General features: G+C 37.3%; 1 protein-coding gene across 1 annotated transcript in view; it reads left to right on the top strand.

The window, feature by feature from the left end:
* Window positions 1-15,070: 15,070 nt before the first annotated feature.
* The window catches only part of SAMD3 (sterile alpha motif domain containing 3), a 44,637-nt gene continuing 41,559 nt past the window's right edge, over window positions 15,071-18,148 (top strand). The window contains exons 1-2 of the mRNA XM_052645974.1: window positions 15,071-15,323; window positions 15,976-16,144. Of these exons, the coding sequence (XP_052501934.1) occupies window positions 15,071-15,323; window positions 15,976-16,144 (422 nt within the window). The remainder of the gene's footprint in view (window positions 15,324-15,975; window positions 16,145-18,148) is intronic.

Below are 18,148 nucleotides of genomic sequence, written 5' to 3'. Positions count from 1 at the left end.
CAGAACAACCTGAAGTGGATAACTCAACAGGGGATTTGGGCAATTGGATTAAAAGGGTAATGTGATTAGTAGTCAATGAAGCTAGGATTAAGCCAATAGCAGACTGATGGCTTAATTCACTTAGGCATCTCTCCTTAGTTTCATGAGGAACAAGTGCCCAGGCAAGCATTTCTTAAGCTGTATTCTAAGTGCCAAGGAATTTGAAATGACAAGTTAGTTTTAGGTTTGGCTTCAGGAATATCAACTGTTTTTTCATATTTTAATCTATTAGAGAAGATCTAATTTCTGAATCCAATTTATTTTTCTTCCTCTTCTTCCAAACTACTCTCACCTTTACCTTGGTGTGCCACATTTGTTCTCAAATGCAATCAAAGTATGGTAGACCCGACTAGGATAAGAGTCAAGTTTGAAATGTAGAGAGTTTTACAAATTTACCATGAAACAAATTTTTAAAATTTGTTTCAGTTCAGTTCAGTTCAGCTGCTCAGTCACGTCCAACTTTTTGTGACTCCATGAATCGCAGCACACCAGGCCTCCCTGTCCATCACCAACTCCCGGAGTTTACCCAAACTCACATCCATCGAGTCAATGATGCCATCCAGCCATCTCATCCTCTGTCGTCCCCTTCTCCTCCTGCCCCCAATCCCTCCCAGCATCAGAGTCTTTTCCAATGAGTCAACTCTTCACATGAGGTGGCCAAAGTATTGGAGTTTCAGCTTCAACATCAGTCCTTCCAATGAACACCCAGGACTGATCTCCTTTAGGATGGACTGGTTGAATCTCCCTGCAGTACAAGGGACTCTCAAGAGTCTTCTCCAACACCACAGTTCAAAAGCACCAATTCTTCAGCTCTCAGCTTTCTTCACAGTCCATCTCTCACACCCATACACGACCACTGGAAAAACCATAGCCTTGACTAGATGGACCTTTGTTGGCAAAGTAATGTCTCTGCTTTTCAATATGCCATCTAGGTTGGTCATAACTTTTCTTCCAAGGAGTAAGCGTCTTTTAATTTCATGGCTGCAATAACCATCTGCAGTGATTTGGAGCCCCAAGAAACAAAGTCTGACACTGTTTCCACTGTTTCCTCATCTCTTTCCCACGAAGTGATGGGACCAGATGCCATAATTTTAGTTTTCTGAATGTTGAGCTTTAAGCCAACTTTTTCATTCTCCTCTTTCACTTTCATCAAGAGGCTTTTTAGCTCCTCTTTACTTTCTGCCATAAGGGTGGTGTCATGTGCATATCTGAGATTATTGATATTTCTCCCAGCAACCTTGATTCCAGCTTGTGCTTCTTCCAGCCCAGTGTTTCTCATGATGTACTCTGCATAGAAGTTAAATAAGCAGGGTGACAATATATAGTCTTGACGTACTCCTTTTCCTATTTGGAACCAGTCTGTTGTTCCATGTCCAGTTCTAACTGTTGCTTCCTGACCTGCATACAGGTTTCTCAAGAGGCAGATCAGGTGGGCTAGTATTCTCATCTCTTTCAGAATTTTCCACAGTTGATTGTGATCCACACAGTCAAGGGCTTTGGCATAGTCAACAAAGCAGAAATAGATCTTCTTCTGGAACTCTCTTGCTTTTTCCATGATCCAGCAAATATTGGCAATTTGATCTCTGGTTCCTCTGCTTTTTCTAAAACCAGCTTGAACATCTGGAAGTTCACTGTTCACATATTGCTAAAGCCTGGCTTGGAGAATTTTGAGCACTACTTTCCTAGTGTATGAGATGAGTGCAACTGTGCGGTAGTTTGAGCACTCTTTGGCATTGCCTTTCTTTGGGATTGGAATGAAAACTGACCTTTTCCATTCCTGTGGCCACTGCTGAGTTTTCCAAATTCGCTGGCATATTGAGTGCAGCACTTTCCCAGCATCATCTTTCAGGATTTGAAATAGCTCCACTGGAATTCCATCACCTCCACTAGCTTTGTTCATAGTGATGCTTTCTAAGGTGCACTTGACTTCATATTCCAGGATGTCTTGCTCTAGGTGAGTTTAAAAATTTGTTTACCTCTGCCTAACATGAATGCTTTATTATGTTCCTACAGTCCCTTGGACTGCAAGAGATCCAACCAGTCCATTCTAAAGGAGATCAGCCCTGGGTGTTCTTTGGAAGGAATGATGCTAAAGCTGAAACTCCAGTACTTTGGACACCTCATGTGAAGAGTTGACTCAATGGAAAAGACTCTGATGGTGGGAGGGATTGGGGGCAGGAGGAGAAGGGGACAACAGAGGATGAGATGGCTGGATGGCATCACCGACCAATGGATGTGAGTTTGAGTGAACGCCGGGAGTTGGTGATGCACAGGGAGGCCGGCGTGCTGCATGGGGCTGCAAAGAGTAGGACACAACTGAGCAACTGAACTGAACTGACAGTCTTTATATCCAGTATTGGAACAATTATCTTATTGTTACTGAGGAGGACCCTCTGGGACCTTCCTGGTACAAACTCCTCCCCCATAGTCTCTGCCCTAGCTCATCTCTGAAGTACTTCCATATTAGTATCTGATGCACATTCCCCAAGTTGTTTTAGAGATGTGAAAACCCAAATGAAAGATGTAACTACTTGATGACCATGAGTATGTAGCCTCCAGGCTTCCAGGAGCCTAGGGATTGATAATGTTAACCCCTGCTACACAGCCCCATTACCACACCATCAGCCAATCAGAGAATGTGCATGAGCTGAGTATACATCCTGGGACACCCCTCTCTCACATGGCCTTTAAAAAAATGCTATCTTGAAACCCATGGGGAGTGCAGGCTTTTTGAGTACTAAGTATCTACCCTGAACTCCTTGTGTGGTGCCCAGTGTCAGAAGACTGGTTTTACTGTGAGTGAGCCAGTGGACCCAAGTTTGGCTCAGTAACAACATTTATTCATTATCATTCGTGATAATCTGAATATTCATTGAAAGGACTGATGCTGAAGCTGAAGCTCCAATACTTTGGCCACCTGATGTACAGAGCCAAATCACTAGAAAAGACCCTGATGCTGGGAAGGATTGAAGGCAGGAGAAGGGGATGATAGAGGATGAGATGGTTGGATGGCATCACAGACTCAATGGACATGAGTTTGAGTAAACTTGGAGATAATGAAGGACAGGGAAGCCTGAGGTGCTGCAGTCCACAGCTGCAAAGAGTTGGACATGACTTAGGAGCTGAACAACAAATGATAAACTGATAATCTTTTCTTCTCCTCCTTACTCAGGCTGTCTTGCTCCCTTGCTTAGTCTTGCTTTCATTCTCTTTCTGTCTCACACACACATACACAAAATCTCAAGTACACACACTCAGACTAGCCAGTCAACCATAGATTACCTCTTGGTACCATGTTTACTTTTCTGGCCAATATTTTAGGAAGAGTAGCTTGGTATCAACAAAAAGTTTGAACATTAGAGCCTGTCTTCAGAAAAACCCAGACCTGGCAGAAGCATGACCACTAGTCACTCAACCTATAGAAATCTCGTAGGAGAACTAGAGTCCTGTGCCTATTTTGTCCCCACATCGCCCTCCTTGTGGTTTCAGCGACATGGCATTAAGAAGATCCTCTAAAAAGGGACCCATAAAGCCAGACCAACACTTAGCATAACAGATCCGAAGAGGCCAGCTTGGCTCTACCAGCTAAGCCTTCTAGGAGGCTTCAGAAATCAATTGTCATGTGCTCTAACAGATGAGTGGTTCTGAAGAAACAGTTTAAAAACTGCAATGTTTTAATAGCCTCAGCTCTTGCCACCAGTCAGAGCTATAAAATAAACAATTCTCACCTGTGCTATTGCATACACATTGAGATGAGAAACGTAATAAGAATTGAACTAAGCCAGTGTCTGTGATCAGTAAATGTACCTTTTACTTCATGAGGGTGTATGCACTAAGTTACTTCAGTCATGTCCAGTTCTTTGTGAACTCGTGGACGGTAGCTGCCAGAATCTTCTGTCCATGAGATTCTCCAGGCAAGAATACTGGAGTGGGTTGCCATTTCCTCCTCCAGGGGATCTTCCCAACCCAAGGACTGGACCTGCATCTCGTGTGGCCCCAACACACTAGGGCTTTCTGACTCACAAAGCTTTGAGTCCTTGACTTTGATTTAAGACCTAAATTCTAATATACATATTATTATATCTGCCTTAAGCATGGCAAATGTTTTTCTGATAGATATTATTTCTTTTAGGACATAACAAAAAGTTAGTTAAGAACTAAGTGTATTCAAAGATAATTATTGTACGCCCACAAATATATGTATATACATGTATGCCGTGCTCAGTTGCTTCTGTGTGTACAACTCTTTGTGACCCCATGGACTATTGCCCACCAGGCTCTTCTGTCCATGGGATCTTTCAAGCAAGAATACTGTAATGGGTTGCCATGCCCTCCTCCAGGGGATCTTTTCCACTCAGAGGTGGAATCCCTGTCTCCTGCATCTCTTCTGAGTCATAGGGAAAGCCCATATACACATACATGTATACATAGATATTTATCACTCTTCTCAAAATCTCCTTCTTTCAAGAGTTAACAGACATTAGCTATCCAAAATCCAGCTTGTTTCAAACTTGCTCTATGCTTCCTATACTCTACAACACATCTCAGACTGTTTTACTTTTCTTTCAAGGAAGCAGCATCGACCTGAATAGTTACTGTTCAGAAATATGAATTCAGTGTTGCGAGAACTCCCAATTTTTCAAGAGAAGCCAAGATTCCAGATTTATAGGTGAAATCATTCATTTTTAAAATAAAGTAAAGGAACTAAAACTACTTCAGTAGGCTGGATCTGGTCCAGTGCTCTCTCTTTTAATTTTCTGGTGTGAAAACAGATGGACTGAGGCCACTCCAGCAATGATCTATAAATAACCACTTTTTTCCTTTTATTTTTAAAACCTTAACTTTCCTGAAAATAACAATAACATTCTTTAATGGAAACAATTTTGAGAGTAGCAATCAAAAAAAAAAAAAAAAAAACAAAAAAAAAAAGCACCAAAAATGCACCAAACTGAGAGAATCACTTTTACCTTCAGGTATGTTCCCCCAGTCTTTATGTTACCTTTGTGTGTTGTTCCGATTTTATTTGCTTTGTACAAACTGAATCATACTATTTTAAACCTATTTTCACTTATATGTATTTCACAACTATTTCTCTAAAACACAGTGGTTCATCACTACATAGTATTTTGTTTTAAATTTTAAAGACCACAATTCACTGGTCAATTCCTATTGCTGAAATTTAGTTTGCCTGATTTCTTTCCAATTCTAGCTATTGCGTTGTAAACATCTTTGTGCACATTCTGTGAATATCCTTAGGGCAAATTCTTAGAAATGTTATTTTGGGGCCAAAGTACAAGAATATTTTGAAGATTTTTCATGTGTATTAGTAACATTTATCTGTATTTAAGCTATATTTATCTTTGTATTGTTTTAAATATTATTATGTTACTTAAAACTTCATATAACATATATGTATGTCTACATGTTTTAGTTTTTGTGGTCAAATAGATCATTCTAAAGGAGCTCAGTCCTGGGTGTTCATTGGAAGAACTGATGTTGAAGCTGAAACTCCAATACTTTGGCCACCTGATGCCAAGAGCTGACTCATTGGAAAAGACCCTGATGCTGGGAAAGATTGAGGGCAGGAGGAGAAGGGGACGACAGAGGATGAGATGGTTGGATGGCATCACCAACTCAATGGACATGGGTTTGGGTGGACTCCAGGTGTTGGTGATGGACAGGGAGGCCTGGTGTGCTGCAGTTCATGGGGTCACAAAAAGTCGGACAACTGAGTGTCTGAACTGAATTGAACTGAGATCATTCTCTATTTTTATTGTACATTCTTACTTTAAATTCATTTAATTCTTTAACTTAGTTTTCTATTAACTTAAAATTAATCTTTTTCTTTTTTCTTATTTTTGAAGAATGTGTTTATTTATTTTAATTGGAGGCTAATTACTTTCAATACTGTGGTGGGTTTTGCCATACATTGACATGAATCAGCCATGGGTGTACATGTGTCCTCTCATCCTGAACTCCCCTCCCAACTCTCTCCCCACCCCATCCCTCTGGGTTGTCCCAGAGCACAGCTTTGAGTGCCCTGCTTCATGCATTGAACTTGAACTGGTCATCTATTTTACATATGGTAATATATATGTTTAATTGCTATTTTCTCCAATCATCCCACCCTCTCCTTCCACAGAGTCCAAAAGTCTGTCCTTTACATCTGAGTTTCTTTTGCTGTCTTGCATATTGGGTCATCATTACCATCTTTCTAAATTCCATATATATGCATTAATATACTGTATTGGTGTTTCTCTTTCTGACTTACTTCACTCTGTATAATAGGTTCCAGTTTCATCCACCTCATTAGAACTGACTCAAATGTGTTCTTTTTATAGCTGAGTAATATTCCATTGTGTATGTGTACCACAACTTTCTTATCTATTCGTCTGCCAATGGACATCTAGGTTGCTTCCATGTCCTAGCTATTGTGAACAATGCTGCAGTGAATATTGGGGTACATGTGTCTCTTTCAATTCTGGTTTCCTTGGTGTGTATGCCCAGCAGTGGGATTGCTGGGTCGTGTGGCAGTTCTATTTCCAAGTTTTTAAGAACTCTTCACACTGTTCTCCATAATGGCTGTACTAGTTTGCCTTCCCACCAACAGTGTAAGAGGGTTCCCTTTTCTCCACACCCTCTCCAGCATTTGTTGTTTATAGACTTTTTGATGGCAGCTATTCTGAACAGAGTGAAATGGTACCTCATTGTGGTTTTGATTTGCATTTCTCTGATTATGAGTGATGTTGAGCATCTTTTCATGTGTTTGTTAGCCATCTGTATGTCTTCTTTGGAGAAATGTCTGTTTAATTCTTTGGCCCACTTTTTAATTGGGTCGTTTATTTTCCTGGTGTTGAGCTGCAGGAGCTGCTTGTATATTTTGCAGATTAATTCTTTGTCAGTTGTTTTATTTGCTATTATTTTCTCCCATTCTGAAAGCTACCTTTCACCTTGCTTATAGTTTGCTTTTAAGTTTAATTAGGCCCCGTTTGTTTATTTTTGTTTTTATTTCCATTACTCTGGAAGGTGGGTCATAGAGGATCCTGCTGTGATTTATGTCAGAGTGTTCTGCTTATGTTTTCCTCTAAAAGTTTTATAGTTTCTGATATTACATTTATATCTTTAATCCATTTTGAATTTATTTTTGTGTATGGTGTTAGAAAGTGTTTTAGTTTCATTCTTTTACAAATGGTTGACCAGTTTTCCCAGCACCACTTTTTAAAGAGATTGTCTGTTCTCCATTTTGTATTTTTGCCTCCTTTGTCAAAGATAAAGTGTGTAGATTTATCTCTGGGCTTTCTATTTTGTTCCATTGATCTATATGTCAGTCTTTGTGCCAGTACCATACTGTATTGAGGACTGTAGCTTTGTAGTATGGTCTGAAGTCAAGTGGGTTGATTCTTTCAACTCCATTCTTCTTTCTCAAGATTGCTTTAGCTATCAGAGGTTTTTGTGTTTCCATACAAATTAGTTGTTCTAGTTCTGTGAAAAATACCATTGGTTGCTTGATAGGGATTGCTTTGAATCTATAGGTTGCTTTGGGTAGTATACTCATTTTCACTGTATTGATTCTTCCCGTCAACGAACATGGTATATTTCTCCATCTATTTGTGTCATCTTTCATTTCTTTTATCACTATTTTATAGTTTTCTATATATAGGTTTTAATTCCTTTAGGTAAATTTATTCCTAAATATTTTATTCTTTTCATTGCAATAATGAATGGGATTTTTCCTTAATTTATCTTTCTGTTTTTTCATTGTTACTGTATAGTAATGAAAGGGATTTCTGTGTATTAATTGTAAATCCTACACTTTTACTATATTCATTGATTAGCTCTAGTAATTTTCTGGTGGTGTCTTTATGGTTTTATATGTAGAGCATCATGTCATCTGCAAACAGTGAGAGTTTTACTTCTCCTTTTCCAACCTGGATCCCTTTTGTTTCTTGTTTTTCTCTGACTGCTCTGGCTAGGACTTCCAAAACTATGTTGAATAGTAGTGGTGAGAGTGGGCACCCTTATCTTGTTCTGAGTTTGGAGGACGTGCTTTCAGTTTTTTGCCATTGAGGAAAATGTTTGCTGTGGGTTTGTCATATATGGCTTTTATTATGTTGAGATATGTTCCTTCTATGCCTTCTTTCTGGAGAGTTTTTATCACAAATGGGTGTTGAATTTTGTCAGAGGCTTTCTCTGCATCTATTGGTTTTTATCTTTCAATTTGTTAATATGGTGTATCACAGAGATTGATTTGTAAATATTGAAGAATCCTTGCATCCCTGGGATAAAGCCCACTTGGTCATGATGTATGATATTTTTAATATGTTGTTGGATTCTGTTCACTAGAATTTTGTTGAGGAGTTTTGCTTCTATGTTCATCAGTGATATTGGCTTGTAGTTTTCTTTTTTTGTGGCATCTTTGGTTTTGGTATTAGGGTAATGGTGGCCTCATAGAATGAATTTGGGAGTTTACCTTCCTCTGAAATTTTCTGGAAGAGTTTGAGTAGGATAAGTGTTAGCTCATCTCTAAATTTTTGGTAGAATTCACCTGTGAAGCCATCTGGTCCTGGGTTTTTGTTTGTTGGAAGATTTTTGATTACAGCTTTGATTTCTGTGCTTGTGATGGGTCTGTTAAGATTTTTCATTTCTTCCTGGTTCAGTTTTGGAAGGTTATGCTTTTCTAAAAATTTGTCCATTTCTTCCAAATTGTCCATTTTATTGGCATATAATTGCTCATAGTAGTCTCTTATGTTCTTTTGTATTTCTGTGTTGTCTGTTGTGATTTCTCCATTTTCATTTCTAATTTTATTGATTTCATTCTTCTTCTTTTTTTTATTGATGAGTCTGGCTAACGGTTTGTCAATTTTATCTTCTCAAAGAACCAGCTTTTACTTTTGTCGATTTTTGCTGTAGTCCCCTTCATTTATTTTTCATTTATTTCTGCTTGATTTTTATGTCTTTCCTTCTACTAAATTTGGGGTTCTTTTTTTCTTCTTTTTCTAGATGCTTTAGGTATAAAGTTAGGTTGTTTATTTGATGTTTCTCTTGTTTCTTGAGGTAGGCTTGTATTGCTATGAACCTCCCTCTTAGCACTGCTTTTACTGAATCCCATAGGTTTTGGGTTGTTGTGTTTTCATTTTCATTTGTTTCTATGCATATCTTGATTTCCTTTTTTATTTCTTCTGTGATCTGTTGGTTATTCATAAGCATGTTGTTTAGTTTGTATTTTTAATAGTTTTTTTAAAAAACTATATAACTATTAGATGGTTGACATCTAATCCTACTACATTGTGATCATAAAATATGCTTGAAATAATTTTTTATCTCATCTGAGGAATTTATTGTGTAGGTGATACAAGATAGTATTCTAACAAAATTTGTGGAACGGTCACTTCTTTCACCACCAATTTGAAAAAAAAAATCTTTTTAATACTTCCATATATTTCTGTTTCCAGGTTTATATTCTGTTTCAGTGATCTGTCCTCTTTTGCTCCAATACCATGCTTTTATACTTATTATAATTTAAAATTACTTTTGAATATCTGAGAGTACAAGTCCCTTTGCCAAGCATTTCTAGCTCTTTTGTGTATTTATACAGTACAGAACCATAGTAAGTTAAAACAAAAACACATTTAAATATTAATTGGAATTTATAGATTAATTCTGGAAGGGTTGACATCTATCAAATCTTCTCAGTTACAAATTCAGATTTTGATAGAAGTTGACAATGCAGCTCACAGCTACCATCTCTGGCAAGAATCCAGATAATGTAGTTCATGCTGTTGATCATCAGCTTTGACAGTCAGCTAACCAGAGGCAAGGATGCCCCAGAAGTCTGACTCAAAGTCCAAAAGACTGGGTGTTTGTCACCCAGACATCTCCAAAGACCTCTAACTCTGGCTCATTGCTATTTTTGTTCATTAATTTAATTAAATCTCCCAGATACATTTCTGTTTAGTTTCTTTATAAGTGTAAAAATAAAAAATTAAGGTGACTATTGTTGTGCTCACCACTTCTCTCTTTCAAAGTTCAGAGGTGGTATGAATCACAGAGACCTCTGATAAGTCTTGCTGAACAAAAGGAATCAACCAACACTTACTAATAGTTTTCACAAAATCAAAATTCAACCTATACGTTCCACTATAAGGAATTATTGATCTTAGATTCTTGTATGTACAAAAATGACATTTTGGGACTTCCCTGGTTGTCCAGTGGCTAAGATTCCATGCTCCCAGTGCTGTGGTCCTGGGTTTGATCCCTGGCCAGGGAATTAGATTACATATGCTGCAACTAAAGATCCCACATGCTTCAAATAGACCTGGTGCAGCCAAATAAATAAATTTATATTTTTGAAATGGCAATTTCATCTGGCTTTGCTTAAAGTTTAGGGTTCTCAAAGCAAGAACACTGGAGTGGTTTGTTATTCTCTTCTCCAGTGGATCATGTTTTGTCAGAACTCTCCACCATGACCCCCTCCACCTTGAGTGGCCCTGCATGATAATGCTCATAACTTCACTGAGTTATGCAAGCCCCTTTGCCATGACAAGGCTGTAATCCATGTGATCATTTTGGTTAGCTTACTGTGATTATGGTTCTCATTCTGAAAGCTGTGGGATTGTAGTTCTTGCTTCTTCTGTTTGCCTTGTGATGGATGAGAATAAGAGTCTTGTGCAAGCTTCCTCATGGGAGGGACTTCAGTTCAGTTCAGTTCAGTCACTCAGTCATGTCCGACTCTTTGCCACCCCATGAACTGCAGCATGCCAGGCCTCCCTGTCCATCACCAACCCCCAGAGTCCACCCAAACCCATGTCCATTGAGTCAGTGATGCCATCCAACCATCTTATCCTCGTCATCCCCTTCTCCTCCTGCCCTCAATCTTTCCCAGCATCAGGGTCTTTTCAAATGAGTCAGCTCTTCACATCAGGTGGCCGAACTATTGGAGTTTCAGCTTCAACATCAGTCTTACCAATGAACACCCAGGACTGATGTCCTTTAGGATGGACTGGTTGGATCTCCTTGTAGTCCAAGGACTCTCAAGAGTCTTCTCCAACACCACAGTTCAAAACCATCGATTGATGGGAGGGACTGGAAGTGGGAAAAAAATGGGTCTTGCTCTAGTGGACAGGGCCATGCTCAATAAATCATTAAACCAATTGTCTTCTGATGGGTGCTGCTGTGCTCCCTCCTTGTTCATTGTTTGACCTAAGGTGATGCAGTTCCAGATTCTATAGGAAATAACTTAATGTATACTGACAGTTCCTTTTGGTGTGTTTCACTTGCTTGGTATTGGCCAGCTTTGTACATCTCACTCCTCTTTTGCTCAAGACATGAAAAAATTAAAGTGTTATTTCCATAATTTTTAGAAAGATAAATATAAACATAAACATCTATCTTTCTAAAATGAAGAAAAATTAGTCTCTGGGGATTCTCCAGGCAAGAATACTGGAGTGAGTTGCCATGCCCTCCTCCAGGAGATCTTCCCAACCCAGGGATCAAACCAAGGCCTCCCACATTACAGGCAGATTCTTTTTCTGAGCCACCAGGGAAGCCTTTATGAATGTTTAGTAAAAGTTAAAGCATTCATTCTCATATACAATTTACTTAAAAAACACCTTTTCCTGTAATTTATCTGGCTTAGCTATGTAAACAATCTTTCTAAAACACAATGACCTTTTCCGCAAAGCTTGTATCTAAAAACTCGGAATTCAGTGTTCTAATTCTCCAGTGATCTTTCCAATTCTCTCTTTTGTTACTCCCTACAATATATTCACCATTCTAGGAAGAGTGGTCACTTTCAGGTCCCAAAATATAACTTGTTTATTTCTGCCATGTTACTTTTGGTTCATTCGATTGATCTAATTTCTTCAGGCTTCTTCACTATCACCTAAAGTGTGTCTTTCATTCAGATTCTAAATCAAGATACATTCCTTTGCAGGGGAATGGGAAAATTCAGCCCCTAGTGCTATTTATACCATGCGAACATGCTCAGTCATGTCCAACTCTATGCGACCCCATGGACTGTAGCCTACTTGGGTCCTCAGTACATGGAATTTTCCAGGTAAGAATATTGGAGTGGGTTGCCATTTCCTTCTCCAGGCAATCTTCCTGACCCAGGGATTGAACCTGCATCTCCTGCATTACCAGGTGGATTCTTTACCACTGAGCCACCTGGGAAGCCCTCTATTTATTGCATCCATCATAACTGACTCTATATTCTGGTTATGTACATGTCTTATCTTCTTGGTAGGGCACCTAATTTCTTTGGTCTATCTTTAGTTACTTAGCTCTGAGATATCTAGGCAGTAAATATTTTGATTACTAAGGTATGCAAGGTTTTCTAATTGACTATTCCAGTTTTCATTCCTCCTTGTCTGGTGATGGTTGCAATAGATGGCAGTCCAAAGCAGATGAGATATTATGCTCCAGTGGAGTTCAATGATATCATTGCTTGTGTCAAAGCAAGGCTGCTGCCCAACAGAACTGCCTGGACATTGCTCCATATGACAGCCACATCCTTATTTTTGATTCTTGGTTTTCCTTCTTTTTTACTATCAGGACCAAATTTATGCTAAATGGTTGGTTCTTTCAAATCTAACCATGGCAGGAGATGTCCTTTCCCAGAGCAGGATGATGCCTTGATTCAAGAGAGGGCAGTTGCTGCCATCAAAGCTTTTAACAATCTTTTTGTTTTCTCAGTTTTTTAACTCTGGGAAAATAAAAGTAAAAATGCAAACAGAAAGGAAAGAGACAAATGTTTTTGCATTTTCTAAAAAAGTATTTATTTGTGGCTGATATTGTTATATGTTACATTGCTCTTGAAGATTATAAACCACATCCATGGTTTGCAGTATTATTTTCCTCTGGAGTTTTAACAAGTTTATTAAATAACACTTGCCCACATTTAGGTTGCTTTAGCTTAAGTCTTACTTCTTCCTGGCTTTAGTTAGATGAGATTCTTTAATATTTAATACCAATTTATTTAATTGAAATATAATATAATCAAATCATGAGATTTATTATTTGGCAGGAGTATCCCAACAGAATGCTATTATTAATTTTCTTTTTTACTATTGTGTCTTATAATAATTAATGATCATACTTGCCCTCATGTTTCAAAATATTCAGATGTTTCTGAAAATACTGGACATGCAATAAAGCTGCTGGATATGTCTTTTCTCCTTTGACATATCTTTTATTCCTTTATGATGCATAAGATCATAAAGAATATATCCATTATTTATGTGAGAGGAAGTTGTAAGATTTGTACTTAAAAATGTTACATTGTCTAGGCAGTGATAGTATATTTTATGAAACGTTCAGAAAAACAAATGAGTTATACTATACTAATTTTAATCTTATTATTTTGTTTGAGGTTTTAATCTGATAACTGTTCTGTTTTTCCCAGAAATAGATTTTGCAGAATCTAGGAATTTAAAAATATGAGGGGGTTTCAAGGATTCATTCTATTTTCAAATTTCCTTTTATCCATCGATGGCTACAGGGCAGTATCTTCTGCTCTGCATATCTTTTAATCTTGAAGTTTAGAGAATTGCTGTCTTTTTTCTTTCTCTTCTATTTTTTTTTCCCTAAGTCCTACTCTTCACAAGGAAGCCAGAAGTGTGACAGGAAGGTGTGATTTTTAATTTACACCAGAGTCTTGCAAATAATGACTTTTCACACCCTGCTATTGCTGCTTAGCCTAGGGGAGGAGTTCTGTGGCTACTGTTGTCGTAGCAAATTAAATCCACTGCTGTAATTTGGAAAGACGTTCTTCTACATTTAACCCTTGTTTTCAGTTTTCTAACTCGGTATTCATGAATACTTATGGGAATGTGATTTATTCCTTTGAAGTGTCCTTGTTTTTTAGAAAATTATTTTTGAAGTCTGTTATCTTTTCAGATTGTCAAGAATGAAAGGGAATCAGGTTCTCCCTTGCCACCATTTTAACTGCTGGAAATTGTAACTTATTCAAATACACAAAAATGAAAAATACAATAATATTTATTTGGAGAACTTCTAGCAATGAAGTTTAAATACATGATTTAATGACTCTTTTTATGTTTCCTTCGGATTCCATTTCTGTAAGATTAGCTTTTCCCTCTGTTTTGATAGGAGAGTCAGTATCTTACTGTACAAAGAAATTTATATCGTCTGGTTTGAAAGATGAAATCGAAAGTAATGTTAAAAAGATTTAAATGTTGTAAGTTTTTTCAGTTTCTCTCCAGTCCATTAAGTCATTTGGATTGGACTACTAAAAAACAAAAACAAAAAACAAGATGGGCTGCCTAAGGGAAATTAGAAAAATTATTGCAATAGGCATACTTGTTTTAAGTTTTCAGCTGGTTAGAAAAGAATAGTGACAGTATAACTGAATAGTTAAAGAATATATCTTACAAACACTATACCTCTTTCACTTAGAATTATTGACATATTGAATCATTTTCCCATTTTGAATCTACCAACTAATTTTTTTAGGTTTTCAATCAATGTGCTATTTCATACTAGTTATTTTATGAATCATAATGGTCTTCAATAAAGTTCTAGAACTGAGTGGAATATGTAAGAATATTATTGAAAGGAAGGAAGCATTCAGACTCTTGAGAATCTGGCTCCTACTTGGTCCTCTTGCTAAAACGAAGCAATCAGAAGCAGTTACAAGCTCTCTCTCCTGAATTGGGAGCTGCAAGGGGTTAATCAGTCTGGGTTTACTAAGTATTTCTGTCAGGCTTTTATCTGATCCTTCCATCCTTCCTCCCTTCCTCCCCTGCCCACCCCTTTTGTAAATGTCAACCACTTCCTGATAAGCCTAGTAGTGGTGAATTTCACACCTTTCTTTTCTTTGTGAAGAAAACTGGGTGTTAATGGTACGGGATTGAGTACCACTGTATGTCTCTAGCTGCCTGTTAGTAAACCTGAGGGATGCCTGTGGAAAAAAAGTAGGAGAAGGTGAAGAAATTTGAAAAATGAGACTAAGAAATAGGTTCAAACTGGTCTCATTTTCAAAACGGGTATTTGTTTTATTAGCAACTTTTAGATGTGTATTCGGAAAACAATAATTTTAAAGAAGCTTAGTATTGAGAGTCTCAAAGAGTCTGCAAAGGAAAAGCTTAGACTGCTGATTGCTAAAATTAAACAGAAGAACAACAGTCAGAAAGAGAAACTGAAGACTCCTCTTTTTATTCTACAGGTGTATTTACAGGATACAGCCATGGAAACTTGGTCAGTGGATCAGGTCTGCAGTTGGCTGGTGGAGAAAAACTTAGGAGAGCTAGTACATAGGTTTCAAGGTGAGTTGCTTATACTTTCAAAAATGTTAATTGAGCAGTAGAGATATTGAGTGTCCTTTGTCATTGATTCCTTTTTTCCTAGTGCATGTGAACATTGATGTGGAGTTGCTACAGTAGGAAACTTTCATTTCTTTACTGACTGTAGCAGAGTTTGCATTTGACCTAGTATCCATGAGAAAATCTAATTATTTCAAAAAGAACTCAAAATAAATCTTGAGTTACTTAAAATAAATATTTGATATATACATTTGATATTGCTTTTGTCCAGGATGTGCATTTTTAGGCAGCTTTGTATAATGTTGGATTTACAAGTATTGATTATTGCCTGGGAGGTACACTAAGAATACTCTTCCAAAAAGAATGTTTTTCCTTATGGAAACAATGGTAGAATCAGAAGAGGGGAGGCATTAATGTGGATGTAAAAAATTTTATTATGACTCCATGTTGCAGTACTTCCTTAGGAGCAGACATACATTTGGAATTATGCAATATTAGTGTTCTATTTTTACAAAAACACAAATAATTTTTATAACTGCAGAGCACAAGTTTAGATGCTCCTTTTAACATGAGAAATAATTCTGCCTGCTCAGGGTGCCGCACTTTACAGTATTTTACCCAACAAACAGATAGAGATTTTTTCTCTTTTTCCCAGAGGAAGAAGTAAGTGGGGCTGCTCTCCTAGCACTTAATGATCGGATGGTTCAGCAATTGGTAAAGAAAATTGGGCACCAGGCTGTTCTAATGGATTTAATTAAAAAATATAAGCAGAAGAGTCAAGAGCTGAAGTCCCCTGGAGAAACAGCCCCGGTCACACAAGCAGAGTAAGTGTTCATGAATGGCCTTATTTTTGATTCTGTGCTTTCCCTAAGATGGCTGTAGCATGGCATATGGAGTTTAAAGTTTGTTGAAAATTGTGACCATTTTCAGCTTGTGTGTACGGTAACACTTTTTGCAAAGTTTTATGAATCAAGATACTTTTTCTTTTAATGCACCAGGTTTTTAAACTCCAACTCCATTTGTTAGGGAAGACTTATAAGCCTGAAGTTCCTGTATAGAAATCTCTGTAACAAGCAGTTAAAATTTAACACAAGCAGAAATGAACTCCTGAGCTTAGGTCTTAAAGTTAGGACTTGAAGAAGGCATCTTTTTCTGCTTCTTTGCTTTCCCCAAAGCTATTTATGTGTATATTTACTTATTTGTCCAGGATTCCTTATAGTAACTAATTTATATTCTCTTCTAGAGGCCTTCATAATATGATTTGCTAAAGATTTTTGCTACACTGGATTTCAAGAGTGTTCTTGGAGCACTGAATGCCGTGGTAGCATCCCAGAGAAGTCTTGTAGAAAAATGTGTGATGGTTTTGAGGTTTTGATGTTTTTTTTTTTTAATCATTGACTTCTGCCATAAAAAGGAATGATAACAAAAATTATAAAATTAAAAATTTCACTTTATAATGTATTCCCCAGCATCATTTAAGCATTCTGATATTTGAAACTTTTTGCCAGATTTCTAAATTTAAATAACTACTGCATTCTGATCATTCATTAATTTTTTAAATAAGGTTATGATGTTTGATGAAATCCATTCCATGTTTTTACTTTAGTTTTTCTTTTTTTCAGTATATCTGTAAAACTCTGTTTCTGTCTTGCTTTTTTATAAGCAATGCAGTGTTAGAGAGCTCTAACTTAGTTAATTTGAGGTAATTTGATTTCTAGAGAATTTGGATATTTGGGGCAAGGAGGGGGATAGGTCAGCTTGAAGGAATGGCCCACATTTGGTCTGGAGAGTCTACCATTTGATTTATTTGAGGAATTTCTTCTAAATGTTGTTTTGATACATTTGTGCAAAAGATATGTGACTTTTGATGCTGTTCCCATTGTATGCCTTTACTCCTTTGCAGCACAGGGAGGGAGTAAACCTCATATAGAGCTCAAAGTAATTTCCCAGCATTCTTGGATGAGTTGGACTCTTGAGCTGGAAGTTCCCCTCAGTTGACTGGAATCTTGATGTTGCCTTAGACACAGCTTGGAAGAAAACTGACAGCCTTTTTTTCCACTGCAAAGCAGTTTATAATGTTCTCTAGTAAATCAGAACTAACTGGACTGCCAGGAAGTCTGGGCATCATTCCTGGTCCTACCACTGACTTGGATTGATTGCATTAAATGTTGACACTCCTTTTGCTTCATCTCTAGGCTGTGAAAAATAATACATACTTCCAAAGTTAATCACACTGATGTTCAGAGTATCATAATCTTTGGGAAAATATCTCCTCCTTCTTCCACACTAAAATATAGTCTTTTGTTAAATATTAAGCATTATTAATGTGGTTTATAAAGCCATTTTGAAATGTAACCATGACTTAGAACACTGGTTTTCCAGGGGCTGAGTGGGGACACGTCATTCTACCCAGTAAATAGCTGACTCTAAGGTTTGTGTTGTTTTACATTCAGATTCAATTATTCTGGTGCAAAATCACAATTTCAAGTAGGTTTATAGGTTATAGTTAGTTAAAATGTTTATTGGCTATATTTGCTTATTGTCAAATATGTAGGCACTTGACAAATATATTGTCATGTGGGAGTCATAGTAATAGAAAAAATGTATAAGAATGTGCTATTTATTTAGTTAAATAATTTTAATAAGTTCTTAATAAAGATAGGAAATTTAGCGTAGTAAAAAGAACCCGGAAGCTAGGTATTAAAACTGGATTACGAATCTCTGTTCTGATATTAGCTACTCATCTAACCTTGGAGATCTGCTTGACTTTTCTTAGTTTCAACTGTAAAATGAAGTGGGTAGAATAAATAAATGATGCTTAGGACTCC

The sequence above is a fragment of the Budorcas taxicolor genome, chromosome 9 (assembly GCF_023091745.1).
Source record: "Budorcas taxicolor isolate Tak-1 chromosome 9, Takin1.1, whole genome shotgun sequence".
Lineage (NCBI taxonomy): Eukaryota > Metazoa > Chordata > Mammalia > Artiodactyla > Bovidae > Budorcas > Budorcas taxicolor.
Note: the sequence above shows the minus strand (reverse complement) of the source record. Positions and strands in the feature narration are given on the sequence as shown.